This window comes from Bubalus bubalis, chromosome 12, assembly GCF_019923935.1.
Source record: "Bubalus bubalis isolate 160015118507 breed Murrah chromosome 12, NDDB_SH_1, whole genome shotgun sequence".
Lineage (NCBI taxonomy): Eukaryota > Metazoa > Chordata > Mammalia > Artiodactyla > Bovidae > Bubalus > Bubalus bubalis.
Window position 1 is genome coordinate 72,575,430 of NC_059168.1, and position 27,250 is coordinate 72,602,679.

The 27,250-nt window shown below is 52.5% G+C and overlaps 2 protein-coding genes across 2 annotated transcripts in view; one reads left to right on the forward strand and one right to left on the reverse strand.

Annotated features, from left to right (window-relative positions):
• Positions 1–808: 808 nt before the first annotated feature.
• Positions 809–17,500, reverse strand: FAM166C (family with sequence similarity 166 member C). The gene is made up of 4 exons (XM_025261407.2): positions 17,134–17,500; positions 4,755–5,028; positions 3,068–3,180; positions 809–1,007 (listed from the first exon to the last, which is right to left on the reverse strand). The coding sequence occupies exons 1-4, from the start codon at positions 17,205–17,207 to the stop codon at positions 863–865; spliced, it is 606 nt and encodes a 201-aa protein (XP_025117192.1). The 5' UTR covers positions 17,208–17,500; the 3' UTR covers positions 809–862.
• Positions 17,501–21,438: 3,938 nt separating this feature from the next.
• OTOF (otoferlin) overlaps positions 21,439–27,250 on the forward strand; it is a 91,915-nt gene continuing 86,103 nt past the window's right edge. The window contains exon 1 of the mRNA XM_006046218.4: positions 21,439–21,648. Coding sequence (XP_006046280.2) covers positions 21,570–21,648 — 79 coding nt within the window. The 5' untranslated portion in view covers positions 21,439–21,569. The remainder of the gene's footprint in view (positions 21,649–27,250) is intronic.

Consider the following 27,250-nt stretch of genomic DNA (forward strand, 5'->3'; position numbering starts at 1 on the left):
CCCTCCACAACCTGAGCCTCCGCAGCCATCTCAGAATGTGAACCAGGAGCCCAGTGTCCACTCTGGGCTAGGGGCTCCTGACACACAGCGATACCTTAAAGATTGACTTGGCCTCAGGTCCTTCCCCTCCGTCACTTCTAGAAACAGTCCCGGGGCGATGCCAAAGCAGCCTGTTCCTGCCAGTCAGGGCAGGATGGAGAAAGTGGTTTCTTCTTTCAGACACCACAGGGCCCTCCGGGATCTGTGTCATCCCTGCCCCTCAACCCCCACTTGGACCACAAGTGAAGAGTGTAGGGGGAATACCAGCAATTGGGAGTCCGAAAGGTCTGGGTTCACATCCTGGCTGTGCCACTTCCCAGCTGCGTGAATTTGGACAGCTCTCTCCACCTCTGAGCCCCAGGGTCTTTATCAGTGAAGTAGGGACAACACCCCCTCTCTCCCAGGCTGTCATGTGAGTGAAAGGATGCTGAGCCAGGGCTCAAGTGGGATTTCCTTAGCATGTGACACCGGTGTGAGTGGTCCAGGACCACTACACCCTCATTCTCAGTCATGGCCTAACGGCCCTTGATTATCCCAGTGGAAGCAGACAGGAGGGCTCACTCTGCCTGAGTGCCTCAGGACCCCTGCAGTCCTCCAGGGAGAGGTGGGTGGGCCCAGCAGGGGGCTGACATTGCTTTTTGTTGGTGCTGACACCTGGGGGGAGCATCCCACAGGTCCCTCAGACCCCAAGCTGTGTGACCCTCAGGCACTGTCCAGCTGAGGCCAAGTGCTCCTGGGGCTCAGAAGAGAAGAACATGGGATGGTCATGGCTAAAGATTTTATTCCAGAAAGCCAACCTTGTCAGGGCCTTGGCTCTCAGGTGTCACGCTCTGAATTCAAAGTAGCAGTCCCGCCTCTGCCGCTCCTGTGGGGAGACCCTCTTCCCCGATGGGAATGTCTGGTAGGTCCTTGGGTTCTCAGGGGCCACTCTTAATAGATGCCACTTCTCCTTCGGGCTCAGAGGAGGCCTGGGGGGTGAGGGTGGAGCCAGTGTCATGCAGTGAGCCAGGCCACCAGGGTGGAAAAGGCCCATTTTCCAGCCCATGATGCTGGCTCTGCCGGCTGCTGGTCAGCTTAGCATCTGGTAAGTCACTCTGCACTCAAGATCAGAAGGACTTGTGTTTGCACAGAAGCTCAGTGGTTAAGAGCAAGGGCATCGGTGTCAGGAAGCTGGGATGGATTCCAACCCAGTTTCTGCTAGAAGTGTACACATGTAAGATGGACTGATGTTGGTACCTCCCTTCTAACTTTGCTTTGAGGAGTAAATGAAATAATGCATGCAAAGCACTAATAGAATGCTGAACAAGGAGCAAACACTCAACACATGTTCTAAGAATGTGCTGCAGCTACTGATGATGATGGTGATGGTTACGATGGCGATGGTAGTGGTGATGGTAATGGTGGAGAAGATGATGCAGATGGTGATGGTGGTGGCGATGGTGGTCATGGTGATGGTGATAACGGTGATGAAGATGATAGTGATAAACAGAGATGATGATGGTGGTGATAGTGATGAAAAGGACAATAGCAATGAACCTCAGGGAAGGACAGGGACGTTCCCCAGGCCACAGAGATGATCGGAGTAAAGGCTGAGTGCAAGCAATGACCCTCTTACTCCCAAACACCTCTTTGGTGCTCTGTGTTAGACATGAAGCCGTCAGCAGCAGCACGGGCTGTCAGGCAGTTGGAGAAGGGACAGAGCTAGGGCATCCTGGGGTGCCTCAGCTGTAGGAGATATAGATACTGTTCGGTGAGGTCTCAAGAGGAGACTTGTCCCCAGGCGAGGCCCCACAATGTCTCCAGGGATGGACTGACTCAGAGCCACCCCAAGGTGGTGAGATGGCCAATCTAGAATCTTAGCATTGGTGTTGGGAGATCTGGGTTCCCTCCAGTTCTACCTCCTACTAGACTTGCCATCTGTACAAGTCCCCGAAGCCATTACTAAGTCAGTTTCCCTCTTTAGAAAATGGGTCCATCTGTCCCACAGAGAAGAATCTGTGCATGCTAAGCTGCTTCACTCATGTCTGACTCTGTGCGACCTCAAGGACTGTAGCCCAGCAGGCCCCTCTGTCCATGAGATTCTCCAGGCAAGATTATGGAAGTGGGTTGTCATTTCCTCCTCCAAGGGATCTTCCCAATCCAAGGGTCAAACTGGTGTCTCACGTCTCCTACACTGGCAGGTGGGTTCTTTACCACTAGCGCCATCTGGGAAAAATCTATAGGTGATGTTAAATTGTATCTTCAAAAACCATTAAGCTCTATGGAAAGGGTTGCTGCTTTATCAGTAAACAACAATGGCAAGACTCGGGGCTCCTGAGGCAAGCAAAGGTCAGCATGGAGTTGGAAACCCAAAATCTGTCCACTAACCTTCCGATGCCCCCTACTCCACAGGACACCTCACATCACAGACTTCAGACCTCCCTGCCTGGGGGTCAGGAGGGAGATCAAGGAAACCACATGCCTGGGTTATCTCACAGGGCAGAGCTGGCCTTCCCTGGGAAAAGAAGCTCTCCCAATTAAAAACCGTGAGATACTTTCATATTTCTTAGATAGACTGTTGGGCTTTGAAAAAATAAGGTCGAGTCCCTAGGAGTACCTTTCCTCTGAGTCTACACCAGGGCTGGAGATACAGTCCCTGTTTTGTGTAGTACTCTATAAGTCCACCAGAGGGCAGCAGCTCCTTGCTGCACGGAGTGGCTGCGCCCGCGTTTGGACCAGTGTAGCTCCAAGGCTACCATGGCAGAGAAACGGTCCTGCAGATTCAGGCCAGCAAAGATGATGCGGTTTGCCGCCAAATTCCCAGTGCATCTGACCAGGCAGATGATCTTCCTGATTCCGCCCATTCAGGTTCCTGGCCTCCCCTCCTGAGGCTCACCCCCTAGCTCTGTTTAACTGTCACCCTGTGTGCTGCAGGAGTTAAAAAGTCTTAACTCGTTTCTCAGTCTGGGGGCCTGCAGTCCTGGCAAGAGCCGGTGCCCTGTGGACACGAGCTGGTGAATGCGCGGAGGAGGGGAGGGAAGGCACTCACAGGTCGGTGGGGATGGGGTACCGATCCCACTCCTTCACGGGCAGCACGAAGTAGGGGACCCGGTGCACCAAGCCTGTCTTGTCTTGATAGTGCTCCCGATGCCGCTGCGCCATCTACAGTCCAACCAAGGAAGAGAGGACCGGTTGTTAGTGAGCGGGAGTGACCGCGGGCGCCTGCTCCCTCCCCAGCTGTACCTGGGCAGGGGCTGGGGTCGTCTCCCCTCATGCCCCCAGAGAAGAGTCCCCAGCTGGGTGCCTTCCTGAGCCCCAGTTCCTTGTCTGGCTCCTGGCGATAATGATACACCCCACACCAGCTGTGCTGGTCGAGTCAATGAGGCAGGGGACAGCAGAGGTGAGGAATGTGAGGCCCCACTCAATAGGCGGCCCAGGTAAGCTACATGTGCGCGCGCGCGCGCGCGTGTGTGTGTGTGTGTGGGGGGGGGGGTCCGGCTCTTTGTGACCCCATGGACTGTAGCCTGCCAGGCTCCTCTGTCCATGGGCTTTTCCAGGTAAGTGTACTGGAGTGGGTTGCCAGAGTGGAGTGTCTCCCTTTCCCTCCCTCCTGGAGAGGCTGTGCTTTGTGAGCCAAGACAGTGGAAAAGGCCTTCCCTGGGCCCCACAGCACAGTTCCACAGCTCCTCAGAGTCTGACTCCATCAACCTGGCCATCTCTCCTGGGGAAGCAGCCTTCTCATGCCGTTCTCCACCCTGGGGACCAGGAGGCATCCGGGTCCCTGAAATCAGGCTAGGAGGGATGTTTGCAAAGATGCTGAGGGGCCATGAGGTTTCCAAGACCACAGCAGAGAGGGAGCCCTGGCCTCCCCGAGGTGAGCGAGCGCCTGTGAGCCTGTGGCCCTCTGAAACCAGGTCTGGGGGAGCAGGATAAGGACAAGATGGGGGCATGGGCAGACACCCCTCCATCTGCCTCTCTTTCCCCAAGGGCAGGGGGGTCTGAAGTCAACTTGATGCGTTCGTATGTCCTAAGTCGCTTCAGTCAGTGTCTGACTCTTTGCAACCCTATGGACAATAGCCCGCCAGGCTCCTCTGTCCATGGGATTCTTCAGGCAAGAATACTGGAGTGGGTTGTCATGCCCTTCTCCAGGGCATCTTCCCCACCCAGGGATCAAACCTGCATCTCTTCTGTCTCCTGCATTGGCAGGCGGCTTCTTTACCGCTAGCACTGCCTGGCTCGGGCTCATCCTTAAAGAGCCCGTGAAGCAGGAGTTGGTGTTGGGTGGGCACTGGGATCTGGTGTACTGTGAAGAGTAGACTTGGGGCTGGAGCCTGGCTGGGGCTCTGCAGTCCTCAGTCTACGAGATTCATACTGTGGTGAACCTTAGGGCTTTTGCTCAGAAAGGAGGTAAGTGAGGGCCCAGGAGGAGAGGTGACGACTGGGGGGAAGTGATGGTGGGAACACCCCAAAGGCTCCCAGCTCTCACAGCAGCAGGGGAGCAGGGGATGAGCCACTGGAGCCCCCAGAGTGGGGAGGTCAGATCTGAGGGGGCGGCGCAGTCAAAGAAACAGAGCACTGAGCCCCTCCACACTCTGGCTCTGCAAAAGCTAACAGAGGCATTCTGGAGGCTGAGAGTCTCCCCAGGCCACCAGCCATCACTCCCTCCCCATGGCAGGGGAGAGGGGATGTGGGGGGAGTGGGGAGGGGGTGGCCGGAGCCCAGCCAGGACCACCCACCTGGTAGAAGTGCGAGAGCTCGGCCCAGCGGCTGCTATCCAGGTTGAAGCGGGTGTAGCTGGGGGTGTGCATCCAGTGGTCCCGGGTGAGGGCACGGTCCCTCAGCACTTGGGTGGGGTTTGGGGAGTAGATGGTCAGGAAGTGGCCGCCTCTGCTGAAGGCAGTGGAGCTCCTCCCCAGGGCTGCGTTGCGCTGGTCCTGGAAGTACTTGAGGGTGGCGGTGCCGTAGGGGGAGCCGAAAGAGAAGGCCACGCCAGGAACGTGGCCTTTGTACCTGAGAGAGCAGGGCAGGGGGCGGTGGAGGGCTCCAGGCTAGTTCCTTAAAGACTGGGGGCAGTGGGCCCCGCTGGTCACCTCCTGGTCTCGAGAGGCTTCCTAAGGTGCCCACCCAGGTCAGGCCTCAGGGGAAGGACACATGAGAGAGATGCTGGGCCCCTACCTCCCCACAGAGATCTCTCCAGACCAGAGGCTCACAAGGGGTCCAGGACACCTGGGTCCAGTCCTGACCCCCTCAATGAGGCTGTAGACAAATCGCTTCTCCTTGACGGGCCTCCATTGATGGAGGGGTTGACTTGAAGGTGCGGAGGCCGCCTGCACCTCTGAAAAGATAGTGCTAAGCCATGTCTGACTCTTGCGATCCCATGAACTGTAGCCTGCCAGGCTCCTCTGTCCATGGGATTCTCCAGGCAAGAATACTGGAGTGGGTTGCCATTTCCTTCTCCGCGGTTCCGAGGTTATGGCTGAAGGGGCAGGAGTCAGTGTGGTGAGGGCTCCAGCCTTCCAGCTTGCCTCCCAGCACCTCGGTCTCACGCAGCACCATCCACTCGGCCTGGAGAGCTCACCCAGCTTCTGGAGCTCTGTCACCCTCTGTGACCAAGGGGGCCAGGGGAAGGGACAGGAAAGGGTGAACAGAGCCCCTTGGGGACACAGAGCAGAGCAGAACAGACCCAGCATGCTCAAGAGCCCTGGTTAAGGGAGACACACAGACAGAGAGCACAGAGACTCGTTGGGGAGAGGGTGAGGAGAGTCAGTGACATCAGAGCGTGGGAATCAGATTTGGGGCAACAATACTAAGAGGTCAAAGCCTCCTCCCCGTGAGCACAGCTCCCCCAAATGCCCCCCCACCCCGGGCCCTCACCCTCAGAAACCTGGCCCTGTCCCCCTCCCACCCGGTTCTGTTGTTGGAGTCACTCTTGCGGAGCCGCTGATGGCCTTTCTGCAGCGCTGGACGCTGTGGGCCACTCTCGTCTTGAAACATCACTTGTGGTTTTTATTACACTGCTCTCTTGTTTGCTGTTGGTTTTCATCAACCTCTCTGTCCTTCTCATCATGTCCCTCCTCTGTCCACTTCCTCTGGGGTCTTCCTGGCCACCTCCCCCCTACCCCGCCAAGTCCTCCTGGCGATGGCCCCCATGCCCTGGCCTTAACCCTCACTGGTGTGTGGAGGACCCCGGTCTACTCTCCAGCCCAGAAGCTCCCCCCAGGCTTCAGACTCCTGTGTATAGTTGCACACTCCACATCTCCCTGGGATGTCCCCCAGGCCTTACCTTCTTACCATCTTCACCTTCCCCAACACTCTAGTCCCACCTCAGTGAACAGCACCCTGCAGATGTCCAAGACCGAACAAGCATCCATCTCCCCCTGCTTCATCCCTCACATCCAATCAGCCGCTGAGCCCTGCAGCTCCAATACCTCCACCTGAGCTCAGGCTACCTTGCCTTTCACCTGGACTTCAGCAGGAACAGCCTCCCTGCTCTCCTGTCCGCTCTCATACCTCCAGCCCATTTCCCACACTTCAGCCAGACTTAGCTTCCTGAAGTCAAGTCCTTAGCGTGGCGTTCCAGGCTGTCAGTGACCTGACCCTTGCCTTCCTCTCCCTCTCATCAGCCACCCTACACCCTGGTTGTAGACAGCACTGCAGTTCTGAAGTGGAACTAGTCTCCCAGCTCCCTTTCCCCCTTTTCCTCTCACTCTCCCCACCGCCAGGGTCTTGCCCTGTGCCTCCTGCCATCAGGAATGACCAGCCTGCCCCTCATCCCCCTACCCCCCCCCGCTCTTTGCCTCCAGTACTGAAAGGTCCTTTAAGTCTTGTTGAAATGTCAGTTCTTTGAAGAAGCCTTTTCCTTGTCGCCTCTCCCAGGTGGGTCTGGGTGGCCGAGGTGGGTCCTGCTCCCTGTTCCCTCTGTGACCTAAACCCCCTCACCCTGTCCTGCTGCTGTCTGCTTACTTCCCATCCTCCTGCTAGACCGGGAGCTTCTCGAGGGTGGAGTCTGATCCCATCTTACTCATGTTTTATCCCCAGTTTTCAGAACCAGGTGATGCACATGGTCTGGGCAGGAGATGTCTATTGAACTAACAGGTGAGTGGCTGACACCCCGACAGAACCCATGACATTGGACCTACAGACACCGAAGGCCAGGGGCCACGTTCCAAGGCCCTCTGGCGTGTCTCCTGGGGTCATTTCACTGCGATGCACCAAGTCTTACTTCCTCTCAGTTGAGCTCACTCCCCACGACGAAAACATTCACAGGGACGCCCTGGAAGCATGGGGAGGCTGCCAGGCCACTGCTACATCGAGGGCTTCTCCATTTCAGAAGCTCATCCTGCACCGGAGGCCAAAGCACAGTGAGACCTTTGAAGTTGTGCTTCAGTATGACCTCTGAGAGCTGCCCTGGGCCTCAGTCTCCTCACCAGGAGGATAGGTGTTAGCCTAGAGTTAGGCAGAAATGCATGATTGCATCTTTGGGTGAAGGGAGAGAAAGTTAAGCACGGTGATTACTGACACACCTTCCGATTGGCTTTCCAATCGGAAAGGTTTCCAGGTTCCTGGTCCTATCCATCCTCCGTGGCTCTACCTTCTTAGGGTCCTGCAGCATCTGAGGATGTCCCTGCCAGAGCAGGGAGCAATGAAGCCGTTGAACCGGAAGCAGAGGGGAGACACCCCCACTGGACTTGGGCCTTTCTCCAGCCTCGTCTCTCTTGTCCCTTGGTTTCTCTCTGCCCTGGGGTCCTAACCCTCTCCCTCCTGCTGCAGCGCCCTTCCTGCTGGCCCCACCTGAGTTCCCTGCTGGCAGCCATGTCTCTGGCCCTGGGAAGATGGTGGGGTGGCTGAGTGCTTGTGAGCCTGTGGGGCCACCTTGGCCACTTCCAGAATGGAGTCCTCCTCTTGACCCATGGCCTTCCCACTCCTAGGTCTGGAGCACCCCCTCCTGCCTCACCAAGGCCTCCTTCTTCCAATCCATCCCTCCCTGTCTCTCTCGGCCTCTGTCCATCCTCCCAGTCACCTGAGATCTCTCCTTCCTGAGCGTCTTCCCTTCTGCCTACAAACATGCAAAGCTTTGCCTAGGTTGCAAAACCCTACACTTGGCCTTGGTCTCTCTAGAGCTCTTTCTCTTCCTTCATTTCCAAATTTCTCCTGGGAATGCTCTGTACTTTCTGCCTTCATTTCTTCTGCTTTCATGCTTTTGTTGACCTCCCTCAGTCTGACTTCTGACCCCATCACTCACATATGAGCTTATACTTCTTCATTAAGGTCATAGAAGATCATCTGCTGGGAAGATGCATAACCTGAGGTACACAGTCCCTGAGAGTTCTTTGTTTTGTGTATGAAATGTAATAAAAATATCAGTTCAATCATCAAGAAGCCAAAAACAAGCAGTGGGGAGATGCTTCTTCCTTCATCCCGAGGAGTCCTTTGTGTAGAGGGAGCTCTTCCATGTTAGAAATGGAGGGGCATCTCCCTGGTGGGTGAAGCCCACTCTCCTTCCCCACTTTGCTTGGAAGCAAGGAAGCCCACCCTGCTCCTCCATGCCCTGTTTTGGGGGATGCACTCTGCCCCAGCCCTGCCATCTCATTTGAGGGTTCAATGTCAGCCCCATTCCCTAATGCCAGCTTCCCTCTTTTATCTTCTTTCCCAGGTGGTTCAGAATGCAGCAGATGAGAGGTGCTGTCCCCCACCAGTTGTTGCCAAACCCCAACACAGAGAAAATAAAGCAACAGAATGAAAATGAACACCCGTCTACAGCGTTCTGCAGAGAAGAGAGCACGACCCGAGAATATGGAACTGGCCAGCCCTCCAGGTGGAAAGGCAGCTGCGTGAAAGAACTCCGGAAATAGAGCTCCCAGCGCTCTTCCCAAGACAGTGTTCAGTGATGAAATCCTGCCAATCAGCGATGATTCAAAAGGGAAAAAAAAAAACACTCAGGAATGTAGAACCTCTGTTAGAATGACTGGTGGTTACTTCGCATCTGTTTAAGTGCAGAACTAGGAATAGCTACTAGGTGAAGGCTGGTTGCATAAAAGAATGTAAATGTTATAAAACCTGTCAAAGGAAAAAATAATTTAAGTAAGAAAAATTGAGGGGTGGGTGGGAGCGAGATGGGAATGCACTTAGGATTTTTAAAGCACAGCCAACCCATGGCATCCAAAATTGAAACACGTTGGTAAAAATAACATAATTACTCTAACCCCGTAATGGGTTTTATTCTCTCTCCCTCTCCTGTTCTCTCTGTTAGAAGGAACTTTTAGAAACAAATATCTCTTGTGATGAATTAGCATTTATCTAAAGTCTGTTCTTCCGTTTTACTTCAGTGTCTTTCTCTTCAGTTGAGTTTGAGTTAGGTTGCATTTCATGCTTTTCATTTTAAAATATTAGATATGTATGATCATCTTTTTATAAAATTGTTGTCTATCTTTCTATCCATTGTCCACACACCCATGCATTTAGCCTTCTTTCTGAATATATACGTAAAAAGAAACCTAAAATGAAGGTCAGGTTAATCCTAGGTGTTTGGGTTTGGGGTGATTTGTTGAGTTCCTCTTTACTTGAACAAGTAATATTTTTTAAGTGAGTCAGATGGCATTAAGAGTTACTCATGCAGCTCAATATCGAAACAACAAGCAACTCAATCAAAAAATGAGAAGACCTAAATGGCCATTTCTCCAAAGAAGACAATCAGGTGGCCAACAAACACATGAAGAGATGTTTAACATCACTATCAGAGAAGTGCAAATCAAAAGTAAAACGAGGTACCACCTCACACCAGCCAGAATGGGCACCATTAAGAAATCTGCAGATAGCAAACACTTAGAGGGTGTGGAGAAAAGGGAACCCTCTCACCCTGTTGGTGGCCATGTAAATTGGTACAGCCACTGTGGAGAATGGCATGGAGGTTTCCTTTAAAAACTAAAAATGGAACTACAGTATGACCCAGCAATTCCACTACTGGGCATATGCCTTGAGAAAACCATAATGCAAAAAGACACATGCACCCCAATGTCCGTTGCAGTACTGTTGATAACAGCCAGGACATGGAAGCATGCTAGACGATGCATCGATGGTGAATGGATAAAGATATGGTACATATATACAATGGCATACTACGCAGTCATAGAAAGGAATGAAAGTGGGTCATTTTGTAGAGATGTGGATGGACTTAGAGTCTGTTGTACAGAATGAAGTCAGGAAGACAAAAACAAATATATATTCACACATATATGTGGAATCTAATAAAAAGTGGTACAGATGAACCTGTTTGCAGGGCAGGAATAGAGATGCAGATGTAGCGAATAGACTTATGAACACGGTGAGGGGAGAAGGGATGGGTGGGATGAATTGAGAGATTGGGACTGGCATATATACACGTGTGAAATAGACAGCTGGTGGGAAGGTGCTGTATAGCACAGGGAGCTCAGCTCAGCAATCTGTGATGACCTAGAGAGAAGGGATGGGGCGTGGGGTAGGAGGTTGGTTCAAGAGGGAGGGGATATATGTATACTTATAGCTGATTCACTTTGTTGTACAGCAGAAACTAACACAACGTTATAAAGTAATTATACTCCAATTTGGGCTTCCCTCATAGCTCAGTCGGTTAAGAAACTGCCTGTAATGCAGGAGACCTGGGGTCGATTCCTGGGTTGGGAAGATCCCCTGGAGAAGGGAATGGCAACCCACTCTAGTATTCTTGCCTGGAGAATCCCATGGACGGAGGAGCCTGGTGGGCTACAGTCCATGGGGTCACAAGAGTTGGACACGACTTAGCGATACTCCAATTTAAAAAAAAGAGTTACTTTATCAGGAAGCCACTGTGTGCTGGTGAGATGCTAGGTGTCGACAATGCGAAGGCTGCATCCCTCAGCCCACCTTCATCACTCCTACCCCTCACTCGGTGTTTATTGATTCCTGGAGTGGACGTGTGCGCATAGGGGTGGTCAAGGATCCAGCGCTATTAAACATGAGGAGGGAAGGCCCGTTCCCATGGGCAGGGGTGGGGGGTGGTGGGTGTTGTATGGGAGGAGAGCTGGTGGAGCTCCATGAAGGGGTCTCCATTGGCGGAAGCTTTGCAGGAAACCTCAGCGGAGGGGAGGACAGACCCAGATCTGTCGCTCTTCCCCTGCTCTTCTACTAGGCGCTGGTGTTGCCCCAGAGTCCTTCTCTCTTCGGGGACCCACTCCCTCTGGGAGAGCTCATTCTCATTAGACGTCCAACACCAAGGACACCCAGATCCATGTCTCCAGCTCCGATCTTTCTTCTGGCCACAGATCCACACATCCAGGTGTCCACCGAGGGCTTGCCCGGGGCATCAGACTCAGCACAACCAAAACTAGTCTGCTGTTCCTCCTGGCTCTCCTTGTCCTGGTTAACACCACCTCCATCTACAGAATCCCCCGGAAACCAGGCCTCACCCTACTAACTGCCACATTGGCCTCTCTGCCAGTCCTGCTTCTGCCCCGTCCTTAGGGATTTCCCACAGCCCTCCACCCTCCCAGGGCTACAAGCCCTCCTCTTTGCTTAACTGGGCAGCCTCGGATCTTGTAGTAAGTCCCCTTGACCAGCGGTCCCCAAACTTTCTAGGACCAGGTACTAGTTTCATGGAAGACAATTTTTCCACAGACAGTTGCGATGGTGGGAAGGGGGGGTTCGGACTGATTCCAGTGCATTTCATTTACTGTGCACTTTATTTCTATTATTATTGTATCACCTCCACCTCAGATCATCAAGCATTAGATCCCGGAGGTTGGAGACCCCTGCCCTAGACCCAGGCTCACCCCCTGCAGCCTGTCATCCACACTGATGACAGAGGGATCCTTCATCATGAGATCCCCGTGGTGCACCCCCTCTTCTCACTTTCCTAGAGGTGCCCTATGCCCTGGACACGTCACTTACATCCCTGGGCACCTGCATGCTCTTCAAGCTTTCACACACATTTCCCCACCTGGAAGGCTGAATCCCTGCCCAACCAGGTGGCTCTCACCCTCACTCTCAGAGCCAGGCTCCCTGTTGCCTTCCCTGACCACCTGCCTACCCAGCATCTCTGCCCCACAGAAGGATTATGACCCTTCATCCAGCTGGAGGTCCACATTAGCTCATCTCCTCTGCTAATGTGAGTTCTCCTTTACCCCAAAAACCTACAGTGCCCCTGACCCATGACAAGTGCTCAATAAATGTTCGCTGGGAGAAGCATAAGTCCAGAAGCTGGGGGGAACCATGTCCTGGAACATCGGGCTTCCATATGCCAAAGGCACACAGGCACAGAGCATCCCGCCGGAGGCGGGTGTGCATCTCAAAGAAAGGAGCTTTAGAAAGGTGACGTGTCTTCGTGATTCTTCTCTCTGCCACTCTCCTCCTCTGCTCCCTGCTCTCCCACCTTCTCTGAATGCCAAGATATTTGCATCCCAATAGAAGAGAAGCCCTCTCCTCTGCAGAACCTCCTAAGGTTCTGCCTGGATTCTGGATTTGATTCAGCTCCTGCTGCTCTGGATGGGGTGTATGAGGTGTGCCCGTGCGTGTGTGTGTGTGTGTGTGTGTGTGTGTATGCACACATGTGCAGGCATATGCACACGGTCATATTTATTTAGCTCTCAGGGGGTACACCTTGACCAGGTCTATGTGCCCATTCTCTTGCATTTGTGACCCATGAGCATGATCGCCCAGTTCCATGGTAGAGCTGCATTTTTGTGGAGTGTATGGTGGGCCAAGGTGGAAAGAACAGACAGGAATGGTATGTTTCACAACTGGGCATCAGATGGTTCCTACAGCACCGTTGCACCTCCTCCTCCTCCTCCATCCCTGCCCCTCACCTGCCTGCACACCACATAAGCTTGGAGACGGTGCTCAGCCTGGTCCACAGCACAGGCCCACTGTGGTTACTATGTGCACAGAGAGCCATCCCTCCCTCCCTCTTGAGACCACTGCTTGGCCCCACAGCTAACATTCAAATTAATTACCGTGCACCATCGGGGATCCCATGAGCAGTTTATTAACTAATTAACTTGTAACTGTTCAGCGTGTCCTCATTCCATGAGCACCCTCTTCCCCACATACTTCCTGCTGAGTATGGTTTTGATCAGATCCCTCCCCTGGGCAACAACCCTCACGGTTCCCCATCACCTGGGAAATGAAGTACAGACTGGGCCAGGTGCACAAGGCCCTGCTTGACATGGGCCCTGTGAGAGGTCTTTCCAGTCCAATCATCCACTTCCTTGTCCCAGTGTGACCAAGCAGGACCCTATGGGGCTTTCCTAGGACACAATCCCCCCACCTCGATCCCCCAATCAGGTCCTCTGCCTGCTATTGTCTGTAGAAAAACTGTAGCTTCCTAGGCTTTCCCCGAATTAAAAAGAAGAAATTTCATCAGAGATGTGAGAAAATGCAGAAAGAAAGGGAAACGGTCAGGCAAGACAAAAATAATACTAGTTCGGCCCTTAAACAAAGTCAAGCACCTCTAGTTCCTCCTCAAGGACTATAGATAATATTCTAAGCCATGTCCTGTGAGCCGTGGTACAGATACTGAAACACCCACCAGGCGGAAGAAGTTAGTTGCATGCTGCCCACAAGTGTGTAGACCCCAGACTGGTTGGAACCAGAAGGTTGATGATGCTGACTCCTGATTACCTCACTACCAACCAATCAGAAGGATGCCCACAAGCTAATCAGGCACCCCACAATCCTCCTCCCTCACCCTGTCCTTAAAAGCCTTTCCCTGAAAACCGTCAGTGAGTTGGGAGCTTTTGAGCACTAGCTACCTGGACTCCTTGCTTGGTGCCCTGAAATAAACTTGGCACTTGCCTTCACCACAACCCAGGTCAGTAGGTTACCTTTACTGGGCACAGGCGAGCAGACATAAGTTAGGTTCAGTAACAGCCTTGCCACTCCAGGCAAATAGGCCATTTTTTGCTTTCAAAGCATATCCTGCTGGTACCTCCAGTTCCTGCCTTTCCCCAGGGCATCCCCTCCATCCAGAAGATGCTTTCTCCTCTCCCCAGATTCTGATCTTATCCATCCTTCAAGGTACTTTCATGTATCCCCCTTCCCATCAAGCCTCTTCTGACCCACCCATAGCCCATGCCCATCCCCACTATTGAACTGTCTCTCTTCTTCATGCCTCTCTTATGTCTCAGCCCACATTCTGCTGTGTTGTAAACATCTGTGCCCTGGTAAATTCTTCCTTTCTGAATTGCAAACTCCACGGGGAGAGAGGGCTGCACTACTCATACTTGCGTCCCTATATTCCTGGTACTCAGTAGGTGCTCCGGAAATATTTGCTGAATTGATTACCAGCTACCAGAGGCTCAAAAAAAGACTTCGATAGGGTCACAACTTCTGCGGCTGAGGCAGTCCTTGTCCTCACACACTTGATGCCACCAGGGTCCCCACAACCCAAGCAGCTGTGCCACATTCACGCTCAACCCTCACTGGGGCTAAGCTGCCACAGGCAAAAAAAAGCCTTGTGTCTATGTGCGCAGGGTTGCTTCGGTTGTGTTCAACTCTTTGTGACCCTGTAGACTGTGGCCTGCCAAGCTTCTCCATCAGTGGGCTTCTCCAGGCAAGAATACTGGAGTAGGTTGGCATACCCTTCTAGAGCACTGTAGTTCCTGCTGCCCTAGCTGCGAACTCCCCTGTGTAAGCTGCCAGAGCCCCTGCGATCTAAGGGGCTGCACCATCTCCACACCTGGTCGTCACTGGGGCAGACCCAAGTCCTCCAGGGCAGCCTCAGGAGCAAACCCCAGTGGACGACCCACATGCAGAGGTGGAAATAAAACCATAATTGAAACCCAGGGGCAGTGTGGCTAAGGAAGAAGACCCAAAACCTTCCCACCAGCTCTACAAGCTGCAGATTAAATCCACATGATCAACTAGGCAGACTCCATGCCTATGGAATATATAAAAGGACATTGAGAGCTCCTACAAAAGAAAACACACTTGTTCTGATAGCTGTGGACATTAGAGGCAAGAACACACAGGAGCAGGACCAGATTCGAGTCTGAGCTTTCCCGACAGCAGGTCCAGAGACCAGCTCAGTGTTGGAGGGCATCCTAGGGAGATAAGGTGGACTGTGACTCCCAGGGAGGGAAAGGATGCTGACAGCAGAGACTCAAGAAAAACATTTATTATTCTTGTGTTTTGATTTGTTCTGTAGTTTATTTTGGATTTTTTTCTTTTTTTTTTTCCCTTTTTTTTCACTTTTATGTATTTATCAATTTATTAGCACTATGAAATCTAATTAAGCTTTTGAGCTTTTCTTTTAAATCACTTTTTATTGGTGTTATAAACTTCTGCCTCTACGTTGGCCTTTTGCAGTTCTGTGGAGTTTTCCTTTTCCTTCTTCTTTTTTTTTCTCTTTTTTTAATTTTTAATTTTTAAAATTTATTTATTCATGCTTGAAGCCTTATTTATGATTCACTTGTTATCACAATTTCTAGATCAATCACAGGACAGGGCACTCAAGGGAACTGCAGATAAGTGGTATGGATAGAGAAGCATCCTAGGATTGCTTCTGAAACATGCAGCTTTCCTGGGCACTCAAGGGAACTGCAGACGAGTGGTATGGATAGAGAAGCGTCCTAGGATTGCTTCTGAAACATGCAGCTTTCCTCCCTGCAATCCCAGACTAGGGGAGCTGTGGGGGAGGGTTAGGTTCCAATGAAGACCGTGGTGGGCTTAAGAAAAAAAACATATCAATGTATAAAATCAAATTTCATGCTAAACACCCAGAATATGTTGTAAATACCACTATCCAAGGCTGCAAAGACGGTTTTGAACTAAACCTGTATTCACACCAGACTGAAACCCATCCAGGGCAACCTCCCTCCCCTCATTTGTTTGTCTTAACCCAACATCTGGCCCATCCCAAGCACTCAACATGTCTTTATCAAGGGAATGCCTAAATGATTGTAAGGATTAATAGGAAAATTCTTATTCACCTTTTCTTAAGACACCAGGCTTGACTTCAGAAAACAACTGTGACCTCGTAAATCAGCTTTGCCAGATGGGAGCCAAAGCAGCTTTTGAGTTCCCCAAGAGCCAGGAAAGGCCCTGTCCACAAAGGGGCTGGCTTAAAGCTACAGCGCCTGCCCCTAGTCACTGTACCACCTCTGTGTGCAGAAATGACTTGAACATCACAGCTCCTCCATGTCCTGCTTATTCTGCTTCAAGACAATCCAAATGTCATCTAAAATAAACAGTAGGACCTCTTCTTGATTTTGTGGTTATTTAGTTTGCAGAAGAAAGCCTGTGTTTTTTCACCCACACGGAGTTGGTGACTGCAAAACTCTCAAGACATTAATTTCATTCATCCATTCGGTTGGGATGTGCAGACACAGTGCAGGTGGATTCTCAGAACCCAGCCCCCATCCTCAATGCTCATGTCGACTGGTAGGAGAGAGAAGACCGTCTCACACCTTGGAAAAGAAGGTCGGAAGTGGAAATCTCACTTTGGACCAGACAATGGAAGGGAACAGTCAGACTTGCACCTTAGAGGTTTGGAGTGTGAAAACATCGTGAGCAAGGAAAGGTAGGCTCGGCCCTGCATCCGACAATGCTAAAGGCCGGGAAGCTTTCAAAGGCAGCATTCTTCGAGGATTAAGTGAGATCAGTGGGAGAACCCACGATGTGTCCGGATTCTTTCATCTCTGCTTCCGGGTGCGCACCCGCAGGCATCCTGGATGCCCGCACGGTGCTGAGGGACAAAGAGCTCATTTCCTTCCCCAGGACACATCATCCTCTTGTTTCTGCCCAGCGTCTCCAAACACCAGCCCCACACGCTGTCTTCCCCTCCTCTCCCGGATCAGGACCCCATTCGCTGTTATCCCGGGCAGACGGCATGGAGCCCGCTAGGTACGGACTTCCCACTGAAGGGTAACTGGAGAGCCCCTGCCGCACCCAGACACTGCATGGTCTGAGAGTGCAAGGCCCTGGGGAGACCACCCCACCAAGTGAAAACTTGGCCCAACCTGGTTCCTTCAACTTCAAACTCCGCGGGGGTGGAGTTTCGAGGAGGGAGGAGAGTTTTGTGAAGGGAGGAGAGGAGGAATGCCCCCAGGGACTCAGACCCCCAGCCCCACCCCAGGTTCAGGCGGGGCTGACGCGCGGCGGTCTTACCCGGGCATGAGGCCGGGGGGCACGTAGGCGGCATTGAACTCTGTCAGTAGGGTGCCCGCGCTGCGAGAGGCCATGATGGGGGCGGCGAGCGCGCAGCGAGCCCGGGCGCTTCGGCCCCACGGTCAACAGCACGGGTCACCCGGCAACCGTGCGCCTAGCAACGCCAGAGTGGGGCATGCGTGTCCGGGGGCCCCGCACCCCTCTCGCTGTCCCCTTCTTGGAATAGCCACGCCCACAAGATGTCCCCCTATCTCCACGAGCTCTCTTGTGTGACCCCAGCAAATCGTCGCTCCCACCCAAGCCTCCGTTTTCTCATCCTTGAATGGGTGCATCTTGCGGCTTCACTGCCGGCCCAGATGCGTCATGCTACGATGCCAGTCCCAGACGCAGGTGGAAATGGCGCACAAAGCCGCAGCCGCAGCCGCATCGCTGCTCTGCCCAGCGCCCCAGTGGCCATGGGGACCCCAAGAGCCGTCGCATCCCAAGGTTGCAGGCTGCGCCTCAGTTCCATGGGGCCTCCAGAGGGGGCTTCAGTAGTGTGTTCTGCTTGACATGTTTGCCGAGGACTCTCTGTAGTGTAATGTGTGTGTGTGTGTGTACACGTGCGCGCGCACATACACACACAAACGTGCCTCAGAGTGAGGGACATTTTTCTCCTTAATCTCTTCTTTCTCCCTGGGAAGCTTCATCTCCTCTCTTTCCTCTCAAACTACCCCACAAGCGTGGTTTACAGGGGCAAAGCCAATAGTGAAAAGGTCTAGAGTGCGATTCATATTTGCCCCATCTCTACAGTTCAGTCCCTCCTGTGAATCCAGGGTTGGGCCTTGCCCCAGAGAGCAAAGCTTCAGAAGGCTGGGGTGAGGTTTCTCTGTTATAGTATCAGCCCCCACCACCCCGTGACTTTGGTGCCCCCACATCTGGATTTCTCCAGTGACCCTCACACAGCCCTGGGCCACATGTAGGGCAAGGCGGGGGGCCTTAGGTCTTTAGTTGGGGGTGGTGCTGCTGAGTGTGATGACAGACAGCCTTGAAGGCGCCAGGCTCTTTGCATCTCACCCCCAACCTGCTCCCCAGCTCCCCCTGCAGCAGGCCGGGAGTCAACAGAGAGTCTGTGGTTCTGCAGTTTAGCCTCGTCCAGCACAATCTCACTTCATCTGTCAGATGAGAGGTGTTCCCTTCATAGTTCTACTCTGTCCATGGCAGCTAATGAAAATGTCAGCTTCCAGAATCCTCAGAAGGCCCTCTGGGACCAATGACAATGGAACTGGGGGCCCCAGGCTTCCAAGAGGTCCAAGAGCAGGAAACCTGGGGCCAAGGGAGAAAAAGGAGCTGAAAGGAATGAATGGTTGCAAAGGAGGTGGAAGAGTCTCCACCCATCCTCCAAAATGCAATCACATCTGTTGATTTCTAAATTCTCCATGCAGAATGTGGGCTATGATAAGAACAACATTCGTGAACGTTGTAAAAGAACAGCAATTAGTGTAAGGTGTCACACTCCAGGAAGGTGGTCCTAATGACCCCCACCCCCAGACAAGGTCCAGTGCCCACTCCCCACCTCGATTCACAGCTTCTGAGCTGATTCCGCCCGTGGACCCTTTGCCTGGGTTTTATGTGCCTATGTTCTCTTCCATTTATCACTTTTGCTTGAGGGCCAGTACCATATCATATGCACGTCTGAAACCCCCGCACCTGGTATTAGGAGTTCAGAACATGTTCACTGAACAACTTTTTACTAGAAAGTGAAAGTGCAAGTCACTCAGTCATGTCCAACTCTTTGCCACCCCATGGACTATACAGTCCCTGGAATTCTCCAGGCCAGAATACTGGAGTGGGTAGCCTTTCCCTTCTCCAGGGGATCTTGCCAACCCAGGGATCGAACCCAGGTTTCCCACATTGCAGGTGGATTCTTTACCAGCTGAACCACAAGGGAAGCCCAGGAATACTGGAGTGGGTAGCCTATCCCTTCTCCAGCAGATCTTCCCAACCCAGGAATTGAACTGGGGTCTCCTGCATTGCAGGCAGATTCTTTATCAACTGAGCTATCAGGGAACTAACAGTCAGCCCAATGGGTAATAGTCAGGAGAGTAGAAATTAAAAAGTGGGCTCTGGCTTAGGTATCAGAAGGGTCAGTGGCTCAGCTGACAAGTACTCTGTTCTGACCAGGTGGAATTGCTACAGCTTTATAGATATGGAAACTGGAATTCAACAAGGCTCCAGGCCTTGCTTAGGGCAAGTTCAAGGACTTTTTCCTAAAGATGCACAGGTCTATAGGAGGCCTCATGAAACTCAGCCCCTTCTTGAGAACCTCCAGAGGGCCTAGGGAGGGGATGGACATTTTTCCCCTGTAATGCACCTGCAAACCTTACAAAGATCACCTGTTAGCCTTCGGGCTGGAACATGCTAATGAATTTACTTTTTTTTCAAAAAGAGACATTCAACATCTATTTAATTAGACATTCACTTTTATTGCATAAATACAATATTCTAAAATATTTTTTAACTCAATATGACTGGATAAAAGTGAGAAAGGAGAAGAATTTGAGGAAGGGAAGAGAGAGAAGGAATTAGAACACAAAGAAATAGAAAAAATAAGATAGAGCAGGAAGGAAACACCTAGAAGGAAGGAAGCTCTTGCGACATCCTACAGGTCACTTGGACTGTAGAATTCGAAGGGAGTAACCTCTTGTCACATGCTGTAAGAATTTAATATTTCTTTGTTTTTAACTTTTTGACTGTTCAGTTAGGTCACCACGCTCACTCTTTTATCCTGTCAACAGTCACTGAATAGCCTACCATCCTCAGAAGACAGTGCAAGCCTCTGAGGCTGCACAGGGGCAGCGGTCCAGGGTCTCCCAGCTGGGGGGTCGGGGGAGGTAAGTGGAGCAGCTCAATGAAGCAGTGGATGAGAGGGGGTAGGGGCATCACAGACAAGGACCGAGCCAGCTCAGGTGCCGTGCGGCTGCAGAGGCACTTCCAGCTGAGTCTAGCCGAGAAGCTAAGGGTACAGCAGGGCATTCCATGCACAGCAAATGTAAGAGCAAGGGTGCAGCTGGCCTTGCAAAGGCTCCAGGCTCAGGGATTCCAGCCTCCAGGGTCCCTGTCCCCCTGAGCCCCTCCTGGGTGTGCTGCTACAAGAAAGGAGGGCCAGTTCTCCTTTGGTCCTTAGAAATTCTGCTGCAGACACCCCTTCCCCCACCCCTGGGAGCTGACAGTTCTTTCCCAGCACATCTTGCCACCCCTGACGGTAGGACAGCGTGGGGTTAGTGCCTGGGACCTAAAGCACTGCCCTTAGTAAAACATAAGCCTCGGAGGCCTTCACAGTCAGGCATCTCCAATCACGCTGACCTAGCTCCTAGGCTCCCCAGAAGTACCACTTCCACCCTCCCGGATTCCAAGGGGTCAGGACTGGCCTCATGGGGTCATAACCTCCATGAAAGCAGAAGGAGGAGAGCATTCGTCTCTTAGGTCTTCCCTGATGGCTCAGATGGTAATGCAGGAGACCTGGGTTTGATCCCTGGGTCAGGACGATCCCCTGGAGAAGGAAATGACAACTCACTCAGTATTCTTGCCTGGAGAATTCCATGACAGAGGTGTCTGGTGGCATACCGACCATGGGGTCACAAAGAGTGAGACATGACTGAATGACTAACACTTCTCTGAGGGTCCGGCCAGCAGGCACAGCCTGGATGTTGCCTGGTAGATGCTGGTTTTCCAGAGGCAGGGCCCTGGGCTGGGATTTCTACCTAGCACAGTGTGACTGCCCCCTCCCCCTGCCCCGAACAACCAGGCCTGCCCCATCCAGGCCCCCTGAGCCTGGTGGGCAACAGCAGCCTTGCTGGCCAACTTGACTGGTGGAGGGACAGCAAGGATCACCCTGAAACTGTGCAACAGCCTAGCTTCCAGTGCACAAAGGTCATCAAGTTCCCTCTCCTCCACGGGAGGGGGTGTTGCCCCACCCCAGTCTACCCCCTCATGCCCACTCCCTTCTGCCCACTCCTGGTGGCAGGAGAGCTGGCCTGGCAGGCCCTGCGGAGGGGTGGGCTGACATCCCCACTCCAGGAGCTGTGAGAAGACACCTGAAGCTGAGCAGAGCTTTATCTGGAAGCAGGCAGCTGCTGAATAATGAATTCAGACTGTCTGCACTGCTAGGCTGTGCTCAGGCGCACACAAGACACACACACACACACACACACACACACTGATACACACACACTGGGCTGACAACTTGGAGGGGCGGGAGCTGGCAGGGCTATGAGTCTCTGTGAGTCGCTGGAGGGAGCCGCTGGGCTTGGTTGCCTTGGTCTCTGTGGGCAGCATCTGAGGGAGAGGAGGCGGCAGAGAGGAGGGAGGCGTGAGTGTGCTGAGTGCTCCATCCACAGAGCTCGCTCCTTCCCCGGCTGCTACCTCCTGGCGGTGCCGGGGCTCCCCGCACCAGCATGGCCCTGCTCGTCCACCTCAAGACAGTCTCCGAGCTGCGGGGCAAGGGTGACCGGATCGCCAAAGTGACTTTCCGAGGTAGGGAAGGCCCCATCTTATGGGGCCCCCCAGCTCTGGGCAGATGGGATAGAGCAGAGAGGGAAGGAGGGATTGGAAAACTTCTAGCATGCTTGGGGCAACAAAGCTTCTCACGGGCAGCCATCTGCCCCTTGCCAGGCTAGCCATTATGATTTCTCGAAAATCATGGTCCCCCTGTTTCAGTATCTGCGTGTATGTCTCTCCCTGCACTGGCCAGTGTGCCAGCCAGAGGATTTTAGAGTCCTTGGCCTACAGGAGGTCCTGGGGAGGCAAAAGCAAGAACCCCAACCCCAGGCTCAGGGGACCCTGGGCCCCTCCTCCTCTCTCTCTCCCTCCTGCAGACTGGTTTCCTTGGGCACAGAGTGGAGGTGGGGTCCCAGCCTGGAAGACCCAGGCTCCTAGAAACCAGCATGATGGAGATACTGTTGGCTTCTTTTAGGTCTGTCTGTGGTCAGGGATCCTTTGAGCCCCACGAGCCTCTCTCACTGTCAGTTCTCTTCCTAGCCCCCTAGCATCCAGTCACCATTTACTATGACCTCTGTGCCACAGCTGGGGGCTGGGCATGACCCAGGCCTGGCCCTCGACGAGCCCACATCCAGTGAGACAGGAGGACCAGGGGACAGATAATAGGAGAGGTGCGTGGTATGATGAGGATGGGGACAAAAGTAGCATGCAAGCTACAGAAGCAGCACCCTGATGCAGGCTGGGGGCAGGGTAGTCAGGGAAGGCTTCCAGGAGGAGGTGACACCACAGCTGAAACCCAAGGGAATAGCAGGAAGGAGTAAGGTGAAGAGGTAAGGACACAGCAGACAGAAGTGACAGGATGCCCAAGGTCAGGAGAGGAGCTGGAACATGGGAACAGACCGAGGCTCCGTGAGCCTGAATCCAGAGTAGGTATGAGCAGAGCAGATGCGGCAAAACGGCCTTCACTCGGGGGACAGTGGGCAGTCCCTGAAGACCAGGAGTCCCGGTCTTGGCCCTTGGGCCACAGCCCAGCCCCCTGGGCCAGGAGCATCTCTGGCAGCCTTTGACCGAAAGCCAGGTGCTCCTCCCTAGACATGGCCCTTCCTACCCTGGAGAGGGGCCTGAGGGTGGGGACAGGGTGGGTGAGCAGAGGAGGAGCTAAACAAAGCCACCAGACTAAAGAGCAGAATGAGCATCAGGGCCCAGGCTGGACACACGTCTGCACCTGTGTCAGGAGGGAGAGGGTAGACCATGGGGCAGCCTTCCCAGGAGGTCTCCAGCAGCCCCCGGGATATCCATATCACCCCCTTGGTTAGGCCAGCTCTGGGCACCAGGCCCTGGGTTGTCCTGAGGCCTGCTCTCGTAGGGACAGGCAGAGGTAGAGAGGCTGTGGTGTCCCTGCTGACAGGAGGGAGAGAAACGGGGCCTGGCTGCCTGTTGCTCCCCACACTCCCCCAGACTGCTTTCTCTGCAGCTCCCTAGATCTCCATGTGCCACCTGCCGCTGGTGCTGCCTTTAGAAAAAGCAAGCATGTCCTCTCAAGGGTCCCTGTGTTGGACAGAGCACAGTATTTCGGCCTTTAGCTACAGGTTGCAATGTTGCTGCTATGGCAGGATAGTCCAGGCTGCACACACCAGTCCCATTTGCAGGCAGAGAAACCAAGGCATAGAGAGATCCATGTATCCTTGGTGGAGGCACCGAGGCATGGTGGGCCCAATCCACAAGTCCTCACCCCCAGCCCTAGTTCTCTACCCTCAAGGCCTCTTTATCCCTTCTGGTGAGCTGGGGGCGAGCACCTTGTCTGTCTGATGTTCACCTTTTTCTTTGGGCGGTGGGGCCAGTCCTTGCCTCAGAAACTAGCCTATTTGCAACCTGTACCTTCTGGACTGAGTGGAGGGTCCACTTCTGAGCTCTGCCTCTGGAGTGGGCTGTGGTAGGTAGAGCTCCCGAGGACGGGGGTTAGGGCATCAGGAACAGACAGATGGCAGGTTTCCAGAATAAATCCACTGCAACAGAGATGCCCCAGTCATTCACCTGCTGCTGCCAGCAGTTGACTATAAATGCCCCCGTAGACCAACACTAACTATAATTCAGAGGAAACTGACTCACTCTAGAATGTTCCACAGCACCCCCTGCACACAACCACTGGTGTCCAGGCAAGTGCCCGACAGGGAGAAATGAGAAGACAGTGAACAGTCAGAGGGAGGTGCTGGCCCTGAGCTCCCCAGATCCCTTGAGTAAAGCTCAAGGCCAAGTGGTATAAGGGAGCACCAGGTGAGTTATATATGGCCCTGGTACACAAATTGGTTGAAATACAGCTTGACTTTCTGTGCTGTGCCCTCTAGGACACCAAGGAAAGAGCTCTATGGGACTCTGGTAGAGAAATCTCTAGATATAGGGTCAAAAGCCCCCTGGGTCCCACCTGGGTCCTGCTCCGGACTTAACCTCTCTGAACCTCAGTTTCCTCATCAGTAAAATGGGCATGATAATAAAACTCATCTCATCAGGTTGCTGGAGAAGACAGTGGCACCCCACTCCAGTACTCTTGCCTGGAAAATCCCATGGATGGAGGAGCCTGGTAGGCTTCAGTCCATGGGGTTGCTAAGAGTTGGACATGACTGAGCAACTTCAATTTCACTTTTCACTTTCATGCATTGGAGAAGGAAATGGCAACACACTCCAGTGTTCTTGCCTGGAGAATCCCAGGGACGGGGGAGCCTGGTGGGCTGCCATCTACGGGGTTACACAGAGTCGGACATGACTGAAGCAACTTAGCAGCAGCAGCAGAGCACAGCTGGCTGTGGACATGGCTCCATGCCTCTGCGGGTCCCCTGAGGGATGTGTGCCTGCCTCCTCCACTCTTCACAGCACTCACAGGTGGGGGGCAGGATCTTCTCTGCCAAAAGCCCTTGGTGATAAATGCCCCCCTATGCCAACCCAGCCAGACCAAACCAGTGCAGACCTCGGAGAACAGCAGAGCATACTGGATATTGCCCAGGCCTCTCCTGCTCTGATGAGGAGGAGATCATTTTATGATGTTGAAACGACCATAAAATTGGCCTCTACTATAAATGGCCCTCAGCAAAAATGCTGCTGGAAGGAAATGTGCTCAAGATCAGACTTGCAAATAATTTCCCTGAACTGCAAAGTCTTGGTTATCTTACCCACGTTTACTGATAACAAAAAAGCTATATCCCTTCCACCTACTCCCATCTGGGTCCAATCTTTTTTTTCATTATTAACTTTTTAGAATGGAAAATCTCAAATAAATACAACAGTAGGAAAATAGTACAATTGCCCTCAGGTTCTCCCCATGCAGTCTTAACAGCTATCAACTCATGGACAACCTTGTTTCATCTGTACCCCTTCCTGCTCTCACCCTCCAAATTATTTGAATGTAAATCCCAACACCACACTATTTCCTCTGTAAATAGTCAGTATATAGATATAAAAATTAAGGGCTAAAAACCCCACATATCATTCATAAAAATAACAATAATTCTTTAGTATTATCAAGTATTCTGTCAATGATCAAGTTTCTAATTGTCTCATTGATGTCATAAACTCTTTCCCAGTTCATTAAAAGCTATATTTTAATGTGTTTTGTAAGTCAAGTATTTAGTCATTAGTTCACTCCTTTCATTCATCCAGGTAATAATATTCATTGAGAACCAATTATGAGCTAAGTGCTATTCCAGGCAATGGGGTGACAGCAGTCAATGAGACAGACGTGGTCCTTGCCCTCAAGGGGAAGACAGCCATTGTACAGGTCACTGTGAGTGTGATGAGTGTTCTGGAAAGGGAGGGACAGGTGCCAGGCAGCATGGGGCGAGGGAAGCCCACTCAGACCAGGAGCTCCCGAAGCCTCCCTAAGAGGGTGGGTCAATGAGATGAAGCTGGAAAAGCACACAGGCCCAGGGAGGAGATTTGCTGAGCAGGGGGTGGGCTGATATCTAAACACCCTTGAGCAAGGATAGTATGTTGGCAGAAATAACACTCACAAAAGGCCCCAGTGCAGGCAGAGGGGCTACTGTCAGTACAGATATAATGGTGTGGAACTATGTCAAGGGCTTGGGGAACAAGGCGTGCTGGCAGGGCCTGGGCTGGGAGTGGGTGGAGGGGAGGCTGGGCTCAAACACAGAGGGTGTTCAGCGTTACACCCTGGAGTTTGAACTTAGCCTTGTGAGTGGGAGTCACCGAGGCTCTTGGCAGGAGAATGGGGTGGGGAGATCTGATTTAGGGAAGCACATTCTGGAGGTCAGAAGCCCAGGGAGGGGCAGTGGCACAGGCAGAGGGTTGCACCTCAACAGGGGGCTGTGGGTTTGGAGAGAAGGGATGGCATTGGTTCAGAGAGGGGGCAGCTCTGGGGCTGTCGGTAAGCAAGAAGGCAGGGCCAGTGTGCCTCTGGATTCCATACTGAGTACCTGGGTGGACAGTGAGGCCATCAATGGAGCATGCAAGGAAGAGCAGGTTTGGGACACACAAAGAGGATGGGCTTGCCTGCAAGTCATTCTAGTGAGTATGTCCCCTGGGAAGTCAGAAATTTCACTCGGTACCCTGTATACCCAGGAAAGGGGTTGGAATCCAGTGGTTGGGAATCCAGATGGTAAGGTCTAGGAGAAGGTGAGATATGCTTGGTTCTTACGGGACTGCTGTGGGATCAAATGAGAAAGTTGATATACATGAAAGGCTCTACAATCTGTAAATTGCTGTGCAACGTAAGGATTATGCTAATTATTCCAGGGCCCCTTATGCTACAACCTTCTACAGAGAGAGAAAGAGAGTAGACTGTGACCCTGGGGACCCCATGCACCCAAGGATTGGTGGGGCAGGAGTTGTCCTTTGGACTCCTGCCCATTGTTGACACCCCAAATTCTGCCAGACATGAAGATGATGGGGTGAAAACACCTGGAGCCATGACCATCCTGGTGGGCTCCTCCAGTGCAGGTACCTCACCAGGTTCCCTGGGGCCAGCACAATGCACAGAACAGACCCCAAACAGGAGAGACAGGGAAGCAGTACAACTTATAGGTGCAGCAGGAGAAGCCAGGCAGTTAGCAGCGGGGGATACTGAGGCCCCGAGCCAAGCAGCACCCGTCAGTGATCTGTTTCCTCCACTGACGGTTCCAGAAAGGGCTCCTGAGACAGAGAATACCACGTGATCATCTCTACCTTTGACCTCTTACCTCTTCCCTGCCTGGACTGATCTACCCCCAAGAGGTTGGCTCCACCGTCATTGCTTCTATTTTTTTTTCTTTCTTTTTTTTTTAATTTCTAATTTTTTAAATTTTATTTTATTTCTAAACTTTACAACATTGCTTCTATTTTATTTTATATTTCTAAGCAAACAGGCTCATCAACTTAACTGGAGGTCAGTTTTCACTCAATGGCTTTTTTAAAAAGCCAAGGTTTAAGAAAAAGTCAGGACTGCAGTTTTAACAGTTTTACCCCATTTAAGGATGTAAAAAGAGTCACCTTTCCATTATGCTTCATTATCTTCCCAGTGCCTGACACAGGGAAGGTACTCTGCACAGCTTGTGGGTCACTGAGACCTCAGCCTCTTCCATCTGTAACAGAATGGGAGAACCTAAGAGGCACCAGTTGCTAAGTGTGTAGCTGGTTCTGTCCTAGGCGCAAG

Bases quoted from the DNA above. Each gene is read 5' to 3' on its own strand.
- FAM166C (XM_025261407.2), bottom strand. From the start codon at position 17,207: ATGGCCTCTCGCAGCGCGGGCACCCTACTGACAGAGTTCAATGCCGCC. The intron at 5,029-17,133 runs GTAAGACCGCCG...CTGCTCTCTCAG, and splicing joins CCCCCCGGCCTCATGCCCGG to GTACAAAGGCCACGTTCCTG. The intron at 3,181-4,754 runs GTGGGTGGTCCT...GTTGGACTGTAG, and splicing joins AGCTCTCGCACTTCTACCAG to ATGGCGCAGCGGCATCGGGA.